The sequence below is a fragment of the Triturus cristatus genome, chromosome 1_2, assembly GCF_964204655.1.
Source record: "Triturus cristatus chromosome 1_2, aTriCri1.1, whole genome shotgun sequence".
In the NCBI taxonomy this organism is placed as follows: domain Eukaryota; kingdom Metazoa; phylum Chordata; class Amphibia; order Caudata; family Salamandridae; genus Triturus; species Triturus cristatus.
Window position 1 is genome coordinate 588,193,868 of NC_140580.1, and position 22,915 is coordinate 588,216,782.

At 44.3% G+C, this 22,915-nt stretch overlaps 1 protein-coding gene across 2 annotated transcripts in view; it reads left to right on the forward strand.

Moving 5' to 3' along the window:
* NEURL1 (neuralized E3 ubiquitin protein ligase 1) overlaps nt 1–22,915 on the forward strand; it is a 463,336-nt gene that overhangs the window by 370,964 nt on the left and 69,457 nt on the right. For both annotated transcript variants that reach the window (XM_085606709.1, XM_085606704.1), the window contains one exon: nt 6,275–6,955. In XM_085606709.1, the coding sequence (XP_085462835.1) occupies nt 6,275–6,955 (681 nt within the window). The remainder of the gene's footprint in view (nt 1–6,274; nt 6,956–22,915) is intronic.

The following is a 22,915-nucleotide window of genomic DNA, read 5'->3' on the forward strand; positions in this document are numbered from 1 at the left end:
GTCCCTGCATTTCTTCTTAGTATGTGCGTGGGCAGGGTGCCTGTCTGAATGATGACCACTGAAGATATATAGTGACCCGGATAAAAACTGCAGAGTAACCAAGTTTCCACTAGATATTAACTCTTGAATTTTGAAATGGCAACTCATTCTAAGAGTACTCACAAAGACAACAAACTAGCAAGCGTTTTTTTAGTGTGGACAGTTTTGCACCATGCATGTGAGTCATTGAAGTTATGGATTGAGTAAGACTTGAGTTTGTGTGTGTGTGTATTTACCTGCATATATGTGTACTCATATCTGCTTTTTTGCATGTATCACTATTTGTGTATGTTTTCCTGTGGTGTTCCTGCATATACATCTGTGTGAAAGTGCCTGGCTTGTGTTATTAATTACAAGTATGTATTGCACTTTCCTTGTGGATCTTTTGAGCCGTTGACACATAGTGGGCATCCTGGCACATGGTAGGCACCATTTGCATCTGTGCCATCTTTGCTGGTGGGCATTTCAGGTAAAGAAGGGCATTCATGGCATCTGTTTGCCATACCGGTATTTGGTAGCCAACCTGCATAACTTCACCATACCATGCATATGATGATCATCTCAGACATAAGGGGCCATATTATGTATAGAGCCCCTGGGGCCCAACGGGGGTGTGCACCTACTTTGTGCACCCCAGGGCACTATGGTATTACAGAAGAAGCCATAGACAATGTGCGGCCCCTTCCGTAATACTGATAGCGCTGGCGCACATGTAGCACCAGAGGGGGTTCCCTAATGTGCCTGGGGGCGTGGCCCCATGCAAATGAGCGAATCATGTTGCCTCTGCGCCCGTGCTCTGTTACGGACGTAGGCCAGAGGCAAACCGGCCCTTTGAAGATCCACTGATAGTGCACCACCTTTTTGTTACACACTATCAGTGCACCCCCTGAAGGCAGTCCTTTGGATGGGAAAAGGGAGCTCGATTGACCCCCCACCCCAGACATCCCCCTGTAGGCAGGTGCAGCCACTCACTGCACCTAACTTCACGGTAGCTCTGTCCCCTTTTGAAATGCAGGCAGTGGCCACCTGCACTGTGAAATGTGAAGCAATCTGTAAGGAGCCGCTCTTTATTTCACTGAATGTACTCCACGCAGGGCAGCTGCGAGTTTGTGGCTGCCCTATGGCAGCGCAATGATTATAATAGGGTGCACTTTCCCTGTTTGTGCCTGGTGCACCTGCTTAAAGGTACTCTGTGGCGTAAACAGGAACAGTGCGCCCAATACATAATACAGACCCCGGTGATCATTCCTGTCATATAATGAACATCACTGGTATCTGATGGGTGTCTCTGGCATATGGTGGCCATCTGCGGCATCTGGTGGGCATCTCTGACCTCTGGGGATGTAGTGATCGTCTCTGCTATAGGACGGCCATTCCTAGCGTACAATGACAATGTCTGCCACATTGCACATTTGTAGGCGCTATGAAATGCGTTTCACCATCCATACTTTATTTACCACCAACTATTAGTTGGTGGTAAATACCGACTCCAAACATCACCCACACACTCCCCCTACATCTCATTTCTGTATTCGGAATTTACCGAATCGGTAAAATTACCGAATCGGTAATTTTACCGATTCGGTAAATTCCGAATACAGAAATTGTCCCCCTACATACCAAAAGCCAAAATACCGGTCGGTAACGGTATAATTACCGAAAATCGGCCGTTACCGACCGGTATTTGGCTTCCTACATGAGGCCCTAAGTGTTTAAGATCAGTGTAACTTAAGGAATAGGTCTACTGTCTGAACCTATTGCGTCTTTGTAACCTGAACAGTAGTACTCTCACTCTGCTGTTGTAAGATTTGAGATATTGTACTGCGATCTGAAGTCTAAGATTGTGAGATTACCATACCTTTCTATTTTTTAATCATGCATCGCCAAATAAGATTCTCAGTCAAACTGCTAGAAAAGAGAGTAAGGAAAAATGAAAGGGATTTAAAGGTAGAAGTGAAGGCGTGCCCTTTATGTATTTTGGAAAATGACAGGAGGCCACGTCAAAATGCTTGCACAAGTTATTTGAAATGCCTGATATGTTATGTTTCCTGTATTTTTATAGCACACTTTCACCCTAGAGGGTATCCTGGCACTGTAGCTGGTCTGTGAGGTTAGCCTTGGGAGGGATTAATTAAAGGGTCCTGTCATTAGCTTCTTGTGAAGGCTCTGATGTGTTGTGGGAGGTCATTCAAGGTTTTCGGAGCAATGCAAGAGAATGCACGACCTCCTAACAGTGGTGGCTCCCCCATTTGGGCGTGGGGGCGTCGCCCCACTGCTTTCTCGTGGTGCGAGAAGGCAGAAACATAAATGTTAATAACTATCATTTATGTTTCTGCCTTCTCGCATTGCGTGAAAGCAGAAGTGCCTCTGTGCCGGGTTGGGGGCGGGCGGGTGGGCGGTCCTGCTCGAGGGCACGGGGGGAGTGGCTTACCCACTGTTGTGGGTACTGATCGTTTGGCCAGCTCCAGGGCCGATCAAACGATCAGTACCCACAACAGTGGGTAAGCCACTCCCCCCTGCCCTCGAGCAGGACCGCCCACTCTCCCTTGTTCTCTAGCCAGAGAAAATGTCCCGGCTGGGGCGCTTTCCTGCAGCGCCTACAATCACGACGATTGGCTTGTGGTAGGGTACAAGGAAGACTGACACCATTTAAAATAGGACCGCACAATGAGAGAGACCCAGCACTGGCGAGAAACACGCGGCGCACGAAAGCTTTTTCAAATGTAGTCTCTCCCGCCTTCCACACGCCCCCGCCCCCATCATTATGGCTCCCCAGCTGCAGAATGGGGGTGCCGTTCCTTCAGACGGAAAACAGACACAGAAAGACGGCTCGAAGGTCATAAGACTGAGGTGAAGTATTGGGGATTTAGGTAAAAACGGCTCTTCAGAAGGCCTCAACACCGAGCCCCACCCTCAGGAGTCACGTGACGACCACTCACACTGCATGTCCATCCAGATTCATTGGATGTCCATTTAGCATATGTAGATATAATGACACTTTATCATGGGTCCGGCCTTCCTGGGCTCATGCTGGACACTCCTGGCATAACAAAGTGTACTGAATGCGAAGTGAACAACTTGCTGATTCCCCCGGGAGAGTTCAATGACAGCACAGACACATGAGAGAGACATGCCAGTTCCACGCACCATCTGGACAACACCAGTGAGGAAAACAAAATGGCGAATTGTTCAAACCGAAAACAATCCGTAAGAAAACAATATCCGGACTTCTGCTCTGCACTTGTGATTAACAACACTGAGTGTACGGTGCATGGTGCCAACCAGACACAATCCGAATTAAACCAATGCTAGTCCGTTTCCACGCATTGGCCATGAATGTAGTTGATGGGTCTGGAGTTCGACAAAAACCCTTTGATTTTATTAAAGTCAAAGATATATGATCAACTTACTGAAAGGGGCTTTCAATCAGCCCCTTTCATCGAATAGTCTGTGGTTGTGTCAATCACCTTTGTCTTCCTGCCCGTCATGCCGGCCGCGACTGCTAATGATGCCCGCATCTGGAGACTTGAATCTGCTAATATCTAGTATGGGAGCAAGTGATTAATTCAAAACAACACGAGTTAGAGTGACGTGATGATATGCAGACAGCCGGCATGCGGTGTCAGGTGTGTTTGTCACAGCGCAGTCAGAAACGCGCACACACTCATCTCTCTTCACAGAGAGCCCAGAGCGGGGCACCTTGCAGTTTGCTGTAATCAACATGTATAAAAGATGATAGTCACATATTTTTATATTGCCGTTGTTATCGCGGTGTGCAGCTGTGTACACAAGTCGCTCCTGCTATTCCGCTCAAAGACCCTCATTTAACTAACACATCAGTGATAAAAGTGTGCGTCATTAATGTCGAAACCCATCCCACGACCTGCAGGATGCGCACAATCTGCCTCTGCAGGTACCATAACCATCTAAGCTATGGGTGCATTTCCTGGTGCAGGTCCTGCAGCAGCACTTCCCCGCTGACACAGGAAAGGGTTCTGAGGGCAGCACAGGACATGAAGGGCACAAGCAAGTGTGCACGACGGACAGTGTGCACGACACACAGTGTGGGGGATAACTCCCACACCATAAAAATAAAGGTGTGGCCATTTCCTTTACTTTTCCACCCTACCACTTTCAAATTTCACCAGCCGCCACTGACTCCTAATCTGCTTTTGTGTATGCTTTGGGTGTGTGCTAGTGAAAATCCAGCAGGACATAGATGCCTGGAGGGGTTTTGGAATTGTACACAGCTGTTAAGTAGGCAGGGCCTATGTTGTGAAGTTCTTTGTACGTTTGGGTGAGGAGTTTAAAGCGTACGCGCTTGTGAATCGGGAGCCAGTGGAGTTCCCTTAGTTGAGGTTTGATGTGGGCCCAGCATGGGAAATTGAGGACTAGTCTGGCTGCTGTGTTCTGGATGTTCTGGAGTCTTTTTCTGGGTTGGTTGGTTGGTTGCATATAGTGTGTTCCTGCATTCCAATCTGCTCATGATGAGGGCTTGGGTGATGTTTTTCTGGTGCTGGTTGGTAGCCACTTGAAGATCTTCTGGAAGATCTTCATGGTGTGAACACAGGATGATGAAACTGCATTACCTTGAGCAGGCATGTCCAACTTGCTAGCTACAATATTTCTGTAGTTTCTAGCTGGTCCGCTGGGCGAGGAACCTTGTCCGAGATCTGCCATCCATCAGGTAGAGTCCCATGGAAAGGCATCCTCCCCAAAAATGACCCCTTTGGCCTTGTCCGTGTTCAGCTTGAGGCAGTTAGACTTCATCCAGGTGGCTGTTAAGGCCATGCATGTGGTGAACGTGTTCCTTGTGCTGGCTGTGTTGTCCAAGATGGATAATATCAGTTTTGTCATCTGCTTAGGTGAGAATGTTGATTTTGTGAGCCCGAATGACGTCTGCCAGTGGGGCCATGTATATGTTGAAGAGAGTGGAGCTGAGAGAGGAGCCCTGCATGACTCACACAAGCAAGTACCCGGGCTTCTGAGGAGTAAGATGGCATGCTGATGATTTTGGTGAGAAACATGCAGATCCACTAGGAGAAGCGTCCTTGAATGCCTGTGTCATGAAGTTGTTGGATCAGTATGGGATGGAAGACGCTGTTAAAGGCTGCAGAAAGGTCTTGAAGGATGAGGGCTGCAGTTTCACCTCTGTTCAGGATCATCCAGATGTCATCTGTTGTTGGGATGAGGGCAGTCTCAGTGCTGTAGTTTGGTCTGAAACCTGATTGTGTGGCATTGGGAAAAGCTGTTTATTGGTGAGGTGGTTGGAGAGGCATCTGTTAATGGTTTTCTCCTGGACCTTGGCTGCTTATGAAAGGAGGGGTATCGGTCAGTAGTTGGCAAGTTTGGTTGAAATGGCTGAGGGCTTCTTCAGAAGGGCGTTGACAGATGCATGTTGCCCAGATTCTGGAAAGGTGGCGATATACCTTTGTCTTTTAATGATTACTTAGAAAAACAGTGCTGTAAGATGCACCATTAGCCACATTTCTTCCAACGTTTTCTTGATGTAGAGTTGTCCCACATTCGCCTCCAAGTACCTTTGGGAATGGTTGGGCCCAATAGACAGATGATGTAATATTTAATTAATTTCATGGGTGTCTCTTCAACTGTGCTATGGTCTTTGATCAATGATATTTGAATATTTATATTTTCTGTGATTTCCACTCAAGAAGTTTGAAAATGAATTGATCACCTCGGCCTTGTTAGTAATAATAATACAGTACCATTGTCAATATTTCAGCAAGGTCAAAGTGCTTTCATCTTTAAGAAAAAAAGTTTGTTGGATAGAGTCATTCTAACTCTCCGAATTCAAGAATATTATCTGGTAGGGTTTTTAATACTGTGCCACAAAGTCTTCATCTGCACTAATGATACCTTGTGATGCTCCGTTGTCTGTACAAGTTTTTAAAAGCCTTGTAATGCTAGTGTTTTTGATGGCTTGTAAGGTGAATAAATGGCCTGTCTTTCCTGTCTTTCATCTGAGCTGGCAGTGTTTACTGGAGTTGTAATTTCTTTAATGCTGAAGCGCTTTCGATTACATTTATTGCACTGAAACCATATAAATTTCATGCAAAAATGTTTGATGTATGTCGCTCTACTCTTTGTTTTAGAAATGCTTTCTAAAAAAAACTGAGGCTCTTCTTTTTGACCGCCCAGGGTCAGTAATTCGCATAGTATTCAAAGAAAAGTGCAAATGCCTGGCGTCTCATTTTCTTTTCTCTTGGGTTTGCAGATAGTGAATTCATCCCACCTGACTGCCTTCGTCCAAGATCCTTCACAGCAATCCGCCGCCCTTCGTTACGGCGAGAAAATGAAGATACACGTCTCTCTGTGAGCCTTTGTGATCTCAACCTTCAGGAAGAGAACTTTCAGATGATGACCTCAGTGTGTCCTATACCACAGAACTCCCTCAACTCCCAGCATTGCCATCTGCTCCCTTCACAGCTTGAAAGCGACATCCATTTTCATCTGCTCCGTGGAGCCCACATCAAAACCCTTGATGAGCAAACAGTGGCACGGCTAGAACACACTAGAGAAGAGAGGACTTTAGTGTTCACCAGTAGACCTTTGAGGATCAACGAAACTATATTTATCAAAATCAACAAGTCGAACGGCTTACGCCCTGGAACTCTGTCTTATGGTGTGACTTCCTGTGACCCAGGTACCCTCCGGCCCAGTGACCTTCCATATAACCCGGAGTCGCTTGTTGACAGGAAGGAGTACTGGGCGGTGTGCAGAGTGTCTGTTCCCCTTCAGAGTGGAGACATCTTGGGATTTGTGGTGAATTCTGATGAGGAACTTCATTTAAGTCACAACAGTGCTAGTGCGGGCATGCAGGTCTGCGTGGACTCGTCGCAGCCCCTCTGGATGTTCTTTGGCCTCCATGGAGCAATTACGCAAATTCGAATACTAGGTATGAATTTTATATTTCTCATTTTTAGGAGGTGAGCACCACGATTTGGAAAAATAAATACAGCGGCAATTGACAGACTTGTATGTATTGATTTAAATTGATCGCTTTTACATCACTACAGGTGCTTCTAAGCACTGGCAAATAGCTATCAATAAATATATTTTGCATACAAACTAGAGCGGGTAGTAACTTTATATAAATATGATTGCATTTAGATGTTCATGAGACATTTACAATGATTTCTGGAACCGCACAATGAAATCTTAGTTTCAAACCTTCATGGGAGGCACATTTTGTAGTTACCTGATAGTTTTTCATTTATTGAGTATAGAAGGTATTCATTCATTTAATGTCAAAATATTACAAATTATTTGTGTAGTGCGCTTCTGTCATTGCTGTGATCTCACAGCATGGTGAGCTTTTGGGGATGTGTATTCCCACAAGTGTGTGGCTTTATTGCTGACTGGGTTTGTTTGGGGGGAGGGTTGCAGTGTCTCCCCCAGTAACTTTGTCTCTCCAGCCTCTGTGTGTCCCCCTCAGAGCCTATCTCATGGACAGTCTTGCTCATAGGAGGAATTATTTTACAATGCAAAATGTAGAAATATACTCCCACAGGATTTATCCTATGTTTGGAGCAGATTTCCAGCTTGTTTGAGATTCACAAAGAGTCCCAGGTGTACACGCGAAAATTGCTGGCAGTTGTAGATTTCCAGGAATACTCACTCTTCCCAAGAATTATTTACCCAAAGGCGAAAATTAATAACATGCAAATGTGCATTCTCCTATATTGTTTTCTCCAACATCTACTAGAAATGTAATGTCTTTATGCATACTTGAATTCTAAAGCATGCCTCCCCAACTCACTGAGCTTGGATTTATAAACTCTCTCTCAATTCAACACTTTTTATGCATTCTGGCCCCGAGAGAGCAAAGGTAGAGATTCATGTACCAGAAATTGGAACTCAGAGAGTGGTAGTCTCAATAGGTCCCAGGCATTCTCATGAGAAAAATGAAGAGGACTTAAAAAAGATACAGATAAAATACATTTCTCGGACTCTGACTTAGCCATTTGTGAATTATAGCTTACAAGTGCCTACACAAAAAATAGCCTGATTGTGTCTGAAGCGCAAGTGCAGTGTAGGCCTAAGCTTAACATGGGGTCATAAAATGGATGTGAATAAACAACATCACAGTTTCATGAAATGCAATATAAATTGCAAAATCATAAAAAAAGGTAAAACTAGTTCAGACTAGAGAAATATCACAAGGATTTCCAGAGAAGTAAACTACCTGTAAAATCTTCAATATCCACACTTATTCAAGCATTTGGGAGTTTACTGCATTTTGCATGGTAGCCCCAACACAGCACTGTATTCCTAGATTTATGATGGTGGAAATCCACCATATTTGCACATGTACTACAATTATAAGCACACTTCGAAAATGTCACGAATCTTGATTATGTAATTCATAATGTGGGATTTCAAATCATAAATGTTTTATTTACGCTCATACATTTAGGTGACAATACCCTTTGTGGCCTATACCCCAAATCTTTTTGGATTTCCGAGTACATTTAAATTGGGCATTAGTAACATCTGTTCAGTTCAGCACTTGGAGAATGTTCTGTATGAAGTGCTATTTTTTTATCTTTATGATTATCAGCAGAACTAGACTCTGAATGCCTTTTTAATTAGGTCACTGGAGTCTAATTTTGAAGAAGGTCTAATACATGCCCTTTAAACAAGAGTTAAAACACCATTATAGGGATCTCTCCTATGACCTTTTGCAAGAACACATGTCTAGATACCTTTCAGAAGTGACCGTGTCGAAGACCTAACATATATTTGAGAAAGGTCTCCTTTTATAGGATTCAATGAATTAGCTTTAATGTTGCAGACTAAATAATGCTATTGAGGATGAATCACTTGGATTGTCCATTAAACACACTCCTGGCAGCCAATAGATTTAATCAAGCAATATGTGTTTTTTAGTCACAGAATAGTATATCTTGTTCTAGAGGCAAGATTTAGGTGGCATAATATACCCTCTCGCACAGGGCTTTCATTTATGTAGAATAAAATTATTAATGCATATTTCAATTCACAGTAATTCATCACCTAGTACAGAGTTTCCCACACGGTGGGTCCAGATCCACTGGTGTGGGTCGCAAGCCGGTACTTGGTGGGTTGTGAAAGTCCTTATCTATTTGATAGTAATATTTAAAATGATTAGTCCAGTTTGTGGCAGTTTTGTTCAGCAAACCTTTGCAAGGATCCCAAGCAAGACTACGGGTGAATCTTCAAGTAATTGTTGCCGTTGTGTTTTACTTCATGTACGTGTGTTTATCTAAAATCACCAAATTTGAAATTATAATGGTAATATCTTGTTCTAAAATGTAAGTTCTGGGGCATTGCCGGCAGTCAAAGGAAATGGCCACCGCCTAGAGCAGCTCTATAACTTCACAGACACCCCTTATCATCCGTACAAAAATCCGCAGGCAGAATTCCCATAACGACGATGGGAGGACCGCCAGAAGGCGCCGGACTCCAGATGAACCGATCACACCGACAAAAGAACATGGTATGGCGCAGTTATCCCGATAGGAACGATTGAGGCCTACATGGGAGGTTGCAACCGGGGCCTCGAGTGCAAGATCATCCACGCGCTGTGACCATCGTCAGCCTCCTCCCCCAGTCAAGAGAGAGAGAGAAGGCGGAGGCTGCAACCGCATCGAGCAGCACGGCAGTGACGGTTGAAAGAGTCCGGCATACTGTGAGAGACGGTGGGGAAAAGAGGAGCCCGGCCGGGGGTGCGCCTCCAGATCTGGCTGCCGATCGAAGCCCTGCCGAGCGTGCCCCCTAATAAACACGAGTCTGGACTTTGGGGGACAGGTCTAAAAATTATCGCACCAGTGAGTCTAGAGACTCTAACGATCGCAGGAGGGGGAAGGAGCATCATCGTCCCCCCCTCTTCCCCCGCCATTCCTATTTCGCAGTCCATAACTGTAAGGAGGTTACACCAACAAAGGGGAAAAAAACAAGAACATTTGCGGTATATATCCCGCAATCAAAAGGGGCCATACCTGACCACCGGATACTAGCAAGCTCCACATCGAGGTACGGCCCCCCAGAAGAGTGGCCCACATGGCAGACAGCAATTCCACCGCAGCCGGTAGAAGCAGTGACATGTGAGAGAAAATTGGGCAAATATTCTGGGAACACTCCTGCTGGGGCTCAGGAGACACAGGAATCACAGATCCAGGCATCGAGAAATGCCTAGGCCAGGAGTCTAGACAACACAATTATTCCAGGCAATGACAAGAATGCCGGGGCGGGCTGTGCTCGGAGCCAACGGGCGGGTTCCTCTACTGCACGTGAGCGATGGCGTTAAAAGGTGGGTGTAGGAAACCCGAAAAGCCTTGTGTGCCTTTATACCGCACTGGCAGGCAGCGGTGAGTATTACCACCCCCTTATCCATTACTGTGCAATGCTACTTGCGGCCCACAATCATGACAGGGGAAGGCTCACGAACCACACACCAAACCAAGCTGGATAAATTTGCATGCTCTGCAACCTCACCAGACACGGCGATGCACGCTACAGCCCAGGCAACCGACAGTACTCGCCCGATGGGAAAGACATTATGTTACAAGACATTACGACCAAACTCAATAAAGTATACACATCTTCGGTATCGCGAATAGGCACGATCTCGGTAGAAATTTCAATAATCTGTGCCAATTTCAAAAACATGTGTGCAAGGGTGGCAGACATGGAAACCACAACGACAACTCTCTGCAATGACACGGCCGCACTTCAGCATCAAGTTAAAAAACTAGAGACTGACAACAAACTCATGGCCGCAAAGTTGGACGATTATGAGTGCCGCTCAAGGCGGAATAATATAAGAATCATTGGGGTGCCAGAGGGAACGGGGGGTCCAGCGATGGACCTCTTTGTGGAGGACCTCATCGAAAACCAATTACAACCACGGGGCCTATCAATTATTTCTTGGTAGAAAGGGCACACCGTGTCCCGGGTGGCAAACCCACACCGGGTGCCCCTCCCAGACCCATACTGGCCCGCATTCTCATCCTTCAGACAGCTCGCGTAGTGCCTCCAGTGCGCTACGAGCACAGTACAATCACCTTTTTTCCCAATTACACTGCAGCAGTGATGAAGCAAAGGCGTCATTTCTTGAGCATAAAGAAAGAACTGAGAAATCACAAACTCAAGTACTCTATGATATTCCCTGCCAAGTTGAGGGTGGAAGAGGAGGGAAAAGTGTGGTTCTTTACGATACCGGAGGAGGCCCAGGAGTGGCTCTAAGGATGGCATCCAGTCTCCAACCCCGGCAAGTCTGGGAACAAACAAGATCGACAACCACTGAGAATGGCCCAGTCAGAGCTGGAAAGGGCAGGATCGACACACTGGGAAACAAACACGGGACGTCGAACTCGCAGAAAGAACTCCCTGCAACAGACTGGGACTCATAATACTCTTCAACTGGAACAGTGGACCTCCGCACATAACAAACAAAGCTAACACAACCCGAGATCAAACGAGAAGCATCCTTGGAACAGCGGCTGTGCATCAGGCGGTTGGTTCTACATCATGCAGCTCCTGAACTGTCTTGAACAAAGCAGAAGCCTATTGTCTGGCGTCACCTATGTTGTCATATTTTGTATACGTATTTGCTATAGTAATTTACTAAAGAAGTGTCAACATAAGATATGGCAAAAGAGGGGGTGTTCTGGGGGGATTGCTGGAGACGTTCCCCCCCGTACGAAGGTAACGGGTATGGGTATTAGGCACTCTGCACCACTGTTGGAGAGGCGGGTAGTTTTAAGTCCGTCATGCAGGGAGGCAGGGTGGGGAGTAATAGGGATATTAAGTTTCCGTTGGTTCATTTTAATGGTTGGTTACGATTTAAGGTACGGGTTGCACATTTCCAGACGAGGCCTCAATTTCCTTTCTCAGATCCAGACTTCTTGCACAGATAGACCACATGCCACAAATGCCTGCGCAACCTGGCCACTCTGCTCCTACACCTCAAACACGCCCCTCACAGGTACAACAACTATCCCTTCTCTCATTGAATGTAAACGATCTAGGCGACAAAATAAAGAGGGGGCTAGTTTTACAATATCTTAAGCGCCAAGCACCAGCAGTAGTTATGATACAAGAAAACTTATTTAATAGGTACTACCTGCAAGGCCCTTGAGAGATTGAGCTTCAAGTTGGCGGTACACTCCGAATTCTCCTCAGGCTCACGAAGTGTAGGGATCCTAATTAGGAAAACATTCCCTCTTTTTATCAAAAACACACAAGTAGACGATCAAGGCCAATTTGCAGCAATTTCTTGTCAGTGGGAAGGGCGTATTATTTACATAGTGGAGGTATACATTCCCCCTGCACTCCACGCACTGGCGTTTCCAGATCTTGGTGCATTCTTGCTTTAACTCCCGGAGGGTGAATTAATTGTAGGGGGAGATTTTAACACTACCCTAGATTACTCACTAGATCGCACACCTCCCCGACAACAACACCATTCACAAATTCGCAGACTTCCTGGACTCAATAGGTCTGGTGGACACCTGGCGCACCCACTTTCCACAGGCACGGCAATATACATATCAATCGGGCGTACACAACAGCCTTGCGAGAATAATTTACAGCCTTACATTGGCAGACTGTGTGGGACGATTTAAGGAATGAACTCATCTGCATCGAGGTATCTCAGACCACTCACCAGTGTCTGTCAAATATGCATTGCACACTCCAAATCAACGTTGTGTGTTCCCAATATAGGCGGGTTACCTGAGGAACCCTCAGATTTGGAAGGGACTGATCACCGCCACACAGCACTATTTCATAGAAAACAAACTATCAGTCCTATACTATCAGTCCTATCAGACTATAAGTCCTCCCCCCCCCTCACTCTATGGGAGGCATACAAACCAGTTCTTCGAGGACAGGCTATCTCCTTAATAACAGGTCACAAAAAAGAAAAAATTAAAAACGGTGATGACCCTAGAGAAGGACGTGGGTCAACTAGAAGCAGTACACGTTCAAAATCCCTCAGACACAAACACACAGCAATTAAACCTTAAACTAAAGGAATATGCAGAATATATGAGAGAAGAAGCAAGGACTAGGCTAGCAGCAACCCGACATACGATCTATGAAGTGGGGGATAAAGCCGTCAGACTTCTGGTCTGGCTCGATAAACGAGACCGGGTTGATCGGTGGATAACGAAACACAGACTTGACACTGGAGACACTATGACAGACCCACAAAAGATTGTAGAGACACTCGTACTACACCATAGACAAGTCTACTCCCCGACAGCCACAGGGACACCATAGGAAGCTATGGCATTTCTCAAAGACATCCAGCTTCCCGCGCGCACATTGGCCAAAACCCAGGCGCTGGAGGCAGACCTCACAACGGAGGAATTAATATTAGCCATAGGGAATATACAATCTGGGAAATTGCTGGGGCCTAATGGCATTCCCATCGAATGATATAAAAGAGCAGCAACTAAACTAACCCCGCATTTATAAAAAACTGTACGAAATCAGTTTAGAACAGGGTGAACTCTCCAAAGACCAACGTATGGCAACAAAAGTGACTATTCATAAGCCTGGTAAATGACCCCAAGAATGCACATCTTATTGTCCCATTTCGTTGCTTAATGCAGAGGCCAAGATCCTGGCCAAAACACTAGCCAATAGATTGACACCACACCTCACTAAGCTAGTACACCCGGATCAATCCGGATTCATGCTGGGAAGAAACACGGCACTTAACCTGAGGCGCCTGCATAGCGTAATTAGTCGCAAACACACCATTGAGGAAGAGGGCATCATACTGTCCTTAGATGCACATATGCCCTTTGATATGGTCGAATGGCCCTTCCTCTTTGCGGTCCTTGAACAAATGGGGTTTGGACCTAAATTACGCTCTTGGGTCAACTTACTGTACACAAAAACTCGCGCATGTAGTAGCAAATGGACATATCTCCGGCAAATTTCCCTTGGGGTGTGGAACGAGACAGGGCTGTCCGTTGTCACCGTTTCTCTTTGCCCTTGTACTTGAGCCGCTAGCCTCTTGCATAAGAAGAGACCCTATAATTCGCGAACTCCGATGAGCAGAAGGATGCGAAGACCGTATATACTTATACACCGATGATGTCCTGTTATATATAGCATCTCCCAAACGATCGTTATATAGACTATTAAACATCTGTGAAACATATAGGAGATACTCTGGATGTACTATTAACTGGAATAAATCAATCATTTATGTTCTGCATGGCCCTCCACCGACATTGCCTAAGGGATGTGAGGTACAGAATTGCCTAAGGGATGTGAGGTACAGATAGTGGAAAACAGCTTTAAATATTTAGGGATCCACGTCATGTCAGACTCAGATGACTTTATGAACAAGAACCTCCTCGTGCCCTTACAAAGACTGCGTCGAGATGTCAAACATTGGTACTCACTGCCACTGACACTACTAGGGAGTGCGGCACTTTTCAAAATGATGGCACTCCCCAGATTCCATTACGCCTTGCAAAATACCCCTTTCGTGGTTCCACCTTCCTATTTTCGAGCAATAGACTCAGAAGTAAATAGTCTTCTCTGGGGTGGAAAACCAGCCTGGATAGCCATGAGCAAATTAGTTAAGAGTTGGTACGATGGCGGTATCGCACTTCCTAACATACAGATATATTATTGGGCATCCCAACTGATAGTGATCAACCAGTGGCTACTCACCCCCCACACTGACTCTGCTTTCCAAAGGGACAGACATGTCCTAGGAGAGGGAAGAATTAATCGAGCACTCTACAATAAATCCCGAAAGACAACATTCCTGGGACCCACGGCACATACCATCCACATATGGCACACTGCACTCATAAAATTGGGCTGGAACGACAAAATAACACAAGTCAACTTACTTTGGGAAACTAGAAAGTTGGGTAAACTATGCAACAGCAAGGGATTACACCAATGGGATGCAATCAGGATCTCAAGGGTGGGAGACCTTTGGACCAAGGGGAAGGCTATCACATTCACTCAATCACAGATCAATATGAAATGGCACCCACAGAACTATTCCGCTACCTACAAATCAAACATGCACTCGAGGCAGTCATACCGCCGGACACTTTTCTTCCGGAAGCCTCCCCACTGGAGGATTGACTCCTCACAGAACAGATGGACAAAAAAGCCATATCCCTTACCTAGCGTAAAATTATAAATAACCAGCCAGACCCCACACAGGTCCTTCGGGAAAAATGACAAAATGACATTGGAGAAATGGATGACACTGACTGCCAGGAAGCGTTAGAACCACAACGAGAAGAAGCCATCTCCTCAAAACAGCGCCTTATACAGCTTCAAGTGCTACATAGAATCTACTTCACTAGAATGACCCTTTACAAGATGGGAAAAATCAATAAGCAACTCTGTATGTGACAATGCGGCTCAGTAGGCGCATTCTACGACACAATATGGGGCTGCCCAGCGATTGCAGCATACTGGGAGACAATTATGGACACAATAACGAAGGTCAGCGGGGCCCATGTGCGACTAGAGATAAAGCAATGCCTTTTAAATAAATGTGACGCTACTGACCTCACTCACATAACCCGCGACTGGGCAACACTAGGAATGACGATAGCCAAACGGAACATTGCCAAGCACTGCGGGGCACAACACTCGCCGACTTTTGCAGAATGGTGCAACAATATGGATAGTGCGATGGTGGCCGAGAAGGCAGTGTACATTCACCGGGGGTGCCCTAAGAAATGGGTACGAAAATGGGGAAACTGGAATAAATATAGAGGGTCATCTGTTCACCACCGATGGTAGAACCCTCGCTGGAAGAGAACTAACAGTCAAAAGCAAGGTGTGCGAAATGACTTATTGTATGTTTTTTTGTTATGGAAATGTATAACTGTGGCCTGAACTGTAAACTGGAAAATACGTATTTTCTGTATGAAGATCTTACTGTATGCGCTAATCCACCAAGCCCTGTACCCAATAAAAAGAGTTTTTAAAATGTAAGTAGCTACAAGAGGTTTAAATGGTTACCTCATTGTGGTAGAAATGGTTGTACTCGCCTTGTGCCATATAGCCACATTCGGGACAGAGGTACCAGCCAGTGTTCCAGTATGCACTGAAGTTCTTTAGGGACTATACTGTCATATGAGGTATCTGAAAACCTGCACTCTTATACAGCTACTGACCATATTAAGTAATTGTGGACAAATCAGTTTTTGTCCTAATGCATCAGTTCTGTTATATGGCAAGGGTGCCACGTGGCAACAATGCTTTTCACTATTAACCTTGCATTAAAAAGCACTGATTTAGCTTCTTTATTACAATGCATAAACATGTGTATTTCTGGAAAAGCTAAGATTGCCTTTATTTGTAACCTTCCCACAACACAGTTTTTTTCAGTCTGCTTCATGAGGCACCCATATATAAAAAGCATCTTGCCAGTGGCAGCTGGTGATATTTGAAAGTGGTGAGGCGTAAACATTGGGCATGACTTTTATACAGCGAGCGATGTGAACAGGTTCAATATACAAACCTGGGATCCAGGGTGGGTCCCTCTTCCGAGAAAGAAATGAATTAAAGATTGCCAAATGGTACAGCGATAAAGCCATCTTATAAAGCAATGGGAAAGTATAGTCTTGAAATATTAAAACATTGAAAACTGCCCCATATTTTGAGCAGTTAATGCAATGTGTAAATTGTACAGCGTGACAACTTTTGCTCTTTAAAATGTATGCTTGCCCACTGTCTTGCACTGCATGTAGCATTAACTTTGGGAAAAAATGGTCTAACCACCAGGCTTCAGGAAGCACCAACAGCTGCTGGCTGCAACCAGTCATATAGAAATTTGTGCAGATAGGTCTTTAAGTGGGATGAAAAAAGTAGGGGCTCTTTATAAAGGAACATGTCAAATACATTTCTGTGATTCCCATAGTGTGCCAAGCGACCAGTATTTTGGTTTACTGGTTTCTCTTTCAGATGTAATTGTATCCAGATAAATGGTATAACAAATGATCTACACCTAAAACCTTTCACTACGATTGGCTTTGTCAACAGGTGTTAGCTGTTTAAAATAAATGAGTACCAACAATGATTTGTTCTAAATAATTAACATTGGAAATATTTAAAGTCTGAAATAGTGAATCTGTGAATTAAATAGCAATGAGGCCTGTGGAAGGTGTTTTGGCCTTTAGTTAGGTGTGCTTTATGTTAGATATGTATCCTATTTTTCTATACATATCTTGTCCATCTGCACATCTTCAACCACCTCTCTTTCCTCTTCAGCATCCTCTTTTCACTCTTCCCTGAATGCACTTCTTTGCATCTCTGTCACTTCACTGCCCTAACGCATACACTGCACGCCCTCAAATTTAAGCACTTTATTTTCTCTTACTTTTGTCTTGCAACTATTTTGACATATGTGTACCCCCTTCACACACACATCCACAGAATTTCAGTTGCAAATGGAATACATAAACATTGTTCTATATGCTCTACAGAGGGTCCAAAAAGCTGAAACCACTTTGTTTGGCTTCAGCCTTAGCCCCACACTCAATCAAAGCCCCTCATAAGCACCTGACATGGCTTAAGCCTCAAAGTATGCATAGAAAAAAATATGGATAAACAACAGCATAATAAAATTGCTAACTCTTTGGGAATGCAAAATTAAGTAAAGTATGAGAAATAAGAGAGGAACTCAATCACTGAAATGTATTGCCTCAACGTTTTTAACATTCATTGTTTGCAAGTCAATCCATGTTTTTGGCATCAGTGTCAACTTAGGGGCAGGAAGCCACAGGCAGTTTTAATGTAACTCATCAGAGAACAGAACTGTCCACTGTAAGCACATATTTCTCGCCTTGCTTAACTCGGATATTTAGATCAACTGACAACATCGGAATGGGAAAAAGAACGAACGCTGCTCATTATTTGGATCAATTTCGCGGTGGAACAAATGCTGCAGCTCCACTTCTAACGGGGCCAGCTACATGCAGTCAGGGCCTGGGGTGTCACAGTAGGGGAGGTTAGCGTGATGAGGGGTCTCAGTGCAATATACATAGTACAACATTAGCTTGCAAACACTTAACATTACCGAGAACAAGGCACCGGATCAGACTTGCATCCACTCTCACTCATGACGAAAGGGTGGGATCTACACCTTTGAATGACGGCCTTCTGAAGTCATGCAGGGATGAAGTTTCTGACGCCCGAAACCATGACGCTAATTACGTCACTGGCCCACAGCGTACATGCTATCATAGACCCAATGGCAATGAAGGGCTTTTAAACAGAAAGCCCTGTATCCTGCATCACAGTTCTCTGGGTGGGGGTGCGAGGGGGTGGCACAGGGAGGCGGGTTTGCATGGGGAGGGGTGATCGCGCGGGGAGGTCACGCAGGGTGTTAAAATAGTAATAAAAAATACAAAAAATTAAACTTACCTTTCTGCCGGCCCGGTACTGCGTCTTCTCTGCTCCTGCTCTCCTGCCTCCGGCAGGAACAGGAAGCAGAAGCCGGCAGCCAAGCTCCCTCCCCTAAGCCAATCAAAATGCTGCAAGCAGCGTTGTGATTGGTCGGGAAGCTGCCCAGCCAGTAGCTTATCGGGAGGCCATTTTCTCCATGCAGGCTGCATTGCAGCCTGCATGGAGAACAGCAGAGTTCTCATGACTGATTTGAGCGGCCCCAGGGGGCCGACCAAACAGTCTTTGCACACTCAGGAGTGGGCAGGCACACCACTCCTCCTCTGCCATGCTCGCAGAGCAGCCCCGCCCACCTGGGACCAAACATAAAATGGTAATAACTGAAAGTTATTACCATTTGATGTTTCCGCTTCTCGCACTGTGAGAAAGCAGTGGGGTGACGCTCGTCCGCCCTAGTGAAGGAGCCGCCCCTGCTCAAAATACTAGCTGAGATGATCAAAGAACAGAACATCCTGGAGTACCTATTGCTGGTGATTGTTACCGATACAGGACTTGGTTAAGAGAACAGTTTTATTTTTCGCTGTATTGAATTGCACATTTAATAAATTACACCATGCTAAAAATGAACCTTTTGTACATTAACCCAAACATTACATACTCTTAAGATAGTTGAGGATTTCTTTCACTCTAAATAATTTTACAGTTGCAGGCTACATTTTCTTATCTATAAAATTCTGAATAAGTATTCATGTTAGGTTGAGACGTTTCATTTACTAGCTAACGGCTGAAACATTTGATGGGGGTCATAAAAACACCCTATCTATAATAGTTATGATCTTTTCAAACCATTAGGTGATGCATATAACAGGACAACTCTGTTATATACAACAATATGGCTGATGTGTGTCAACCTCTTGGGGTACAAAAGACAAAGCATGACCAGATGTTTGCCATTAACCCCTTTAAATCTGAATCTGCCCAAATGCAGGCTGTTTTCTACAGGAACTCTCTCAAGAGCATTGTTCTGCCCACAAGCTAAAGTAGTCTTTGGTTGATGAGGTTTGCTGGCTGGGAAGGTCGATGGAGGGTGGCTGGGGTTCGAAGTTGGATCTTGGCGATTTTATCATGGAAGAAGTAGGAGAGGTTGTTGAAGAGTTGTTGTGTAGGGGTGAAGGTGCTGGTTGCAGCAGTTGGGTTGGTAAATTCCTTGACGATGGCAAAAAGTTCCTTGCAGTTATTGGAGCTAGATTTGATTCTCAGGGTCAGGGCCTTTTTCTTGGTATCTTTCACATGATGGTGAAAGTGTCTAAGTGCCCCTTGTAGTTGTTTCTTGCTTTGATTTCTCAGTTGGTTCTCCGTTTCCTTTCGAGTTGTTTGCAAACTCTCTTGGACCCTCTTAGACCAGTGTTGTACCAGCTAGCTTGTTTACAGGTGCAGATGATGATCCAGTTGTTGAAGCTGTTTGTGTCATTGATGAGGTAGTTGGTGGGGTCTGGATAGTTTAGTCAACAGCAAAGTTAGTGGTATTTATAAATAGGGATGGGCGCTCTTGGAAATATTCACTCAAATATCTATTATGTAGACAGTGTTTGGTATGGTGCTAAAAGGGGAGAGGAGAACCACCAAACTCTTCCAACAGGACTGTGGCTAAAACTACAGTACAAAAATAGATAAAGAACCCTTAGCACACAACATATATAACATCACAGTGTACCAAATGTAAGAATTCAAAACACAATTATTTTCATAAGAATTTTCTGATGCGAGACGTGTTCTTTTAGTTTTTCTTCAAGGTCCATATTTAATATCGAGAGTTGTGACTCAGTTGAAATGCCAATACCGAATGCCAACACGTGTTTCGCCGCCTTCTCAATTCACATGCGACTTTTTCAAGGCTAGATGAAGAATAATGAATCACAGTAAATACTGGATAACAATAGTCCTTAACATCTTAGAAGGAAAGAACACCTAAATTCCTCCACCGTGTCCAAATACAGTTGTGAAACAGGTTCATACCACTAAGACAATAGCGTGGTGATGAATGTGGCCACTCCGAAAATCAGAAAACATCATACATTTTACATATAAATACATAATAATCCGTCACCACTATAGAGTTGTGCGGTGACAATCATAACACCCAGAGCCTATGAAAACCGCACACGTGAGTGCCCTGCCACCCACGCGTGTTTTATCATAAATATCACCAACCTGTATTGGCTTCAAAGAATGAACTGTGGGGCGAACAACACAAATATTCTATATAAGTATCTGTGCTGTAAATATTCAAATAATGAGCTAACTCTACTATTGCAAAATTTTCATACGTTCCTAAACAATTAACACTTACTTGACGTGTGGTGTTAATTCCGACCCACACGGTTCTCCAGCGTGAGTGATAAAGCTCAATGAGAGTAAGGTGCAGTCAAAATTCTAATCGTGCGTGGATATCTGTAGAATAAAGAAGGTGCGGTGCTAGTACAATAATATAACCATATGGAAGTAATTAACTACCCTAATTATCTGTAATCCCTAATAGTTGTTGTGCATAAAGATAGGATCAACGTAGTCGATATGCCAGCAATAGAAACCCAGTTTAAGGAATCGTCTACCACCATATTTATTCGAATATTCGGCTATAGAACGTACATATTCATGTAAATGCATCCATTTTGAATGAGGCCGGACTCGGAAGAGTCGGCCTCTTGCTCAAGGTACCGGCGTGAGGAGAATCTTTCGTTTACAGACACGGACACGGTAAGCGTTCAAAATAGATGCATTTACATGAATATGTACGTTCTATAGCCGAATATTCGAATAATTGTGGATAATACTCTTAGCATTTTATAATTATAATAGAGCTATCAATTTTGAGAGATGAGGAATTTCTTTTCGGAATATTGGTACTTTGAAACTCTGGCACGACGTGTCATCCTTACTGTTCACCGTTCTTACCCGTAATGGTACATCAGCTGTATATCTTCTTGTGCATACACAGTGCCCCTGATACAGATATCAGTATTAAAGGGCTTTCCATGTACTAGGCACGCTCGATTTTACATATAGTGATACATGGTGGCAGACGATTCCTTAAACTGGGTTTCTATTGCTGGCATATCGACTACGTTGACCTATCTTTATGCACAACGACTATTAGGGATTACAGATAATTAGGGTAGGTAATTACTTCCATATGGTTATATTATTGTACTAGTACCGCACCTTCTTTATTTTACAGATATCCACACATGATTAGACTTTTGACTGCACCTTACTCTCATTGAGCTTTATCACTCACGCTGGAGAACCGTGTGGGTCGAAATTAACACCACACGTCAAGTAAGTGTTGTTTAGGAACTTATGAAAATTTTGCAATAGTAGAGTTAGCTCATTATTTGAATATTTACAGCACAGATACTTATATAGAAAATTTGTGTTGTTCGCCCCACAGTTCATTCTTTGAAGCCGATACAGGTTGGTGATATTTATGATAATACACGCGTGGGTGGCAGGACACTCACGTGTGTGGTTTTCATAGGCTCTGGGTGCTATGATTGTCACCGCACAACTCTATAGTGGTGACGGGTTATTATTATTACACATTTAGATTTATTATTTCCCTAATCTGCGCAAATTATGTATTTATATGTTTGATGTATGATGTTTTCTGATTTTCGGAGTGGCCACATTCATCACCACGCTATTGTCTTAGTGGTATGAACCTGTTTACAACTGTATTTGGACACGGTGGAGGAATTTAGGTGTTCTTTCCTTCTAAGATGTTAAGGACTATTGTTATCCAGTATTTACTGTGATTCATTATTCTTCATTTAGCCTTGAAAAAGTCGCATGTAAATTGAGAAGGCGACAAAACACGTGTTGGCATTCGGTATTGGCATTTCAACTGAGTCACAACTCTCGATATTAAAGAAGGACCTTGAAGAAAAACTAAAAGAACACGTCTCGCATCAGAAAATTCTTATGAAAATAATTGTGTTTTGAATTCTTACATTTGGTACACTGTGATGTTATATATGTTGTGTGCTAAGGGTTCTTTGTCTGGATAGTTTAGTTGGGGGGCATTGAGCCAATCCGTGTCTGTAACATTTTCCAGCAGTAGTGGCTTGGGGTGTTGCTAGACTCCATAGGGGTGGTTGGTGGCCCTGCTATGTGGAAGTTGTTGGAATGTTCCGGCATGTCCACCCTGCTCCTCAGAAGACTCTAGACCATACAGAACACTGCAGCCAGCCTCATCCTGTACCTCCCGAAACGAACCCACAGCACCCCCACCTGGGATTGATAAGTCAAGTATTTTGGGGGAATTTTAGTGTCCTGATGCAGGGTAGGAAAGCCTAGCTGATGAGATGAGAATTAAAGTGAACATGCCAGACCATTCTTCCAGGATGGGGTGATGGCCTTAATGGTCATGGGTACTGGACATAAGATCCAAGGGACAATAGCACTGTTC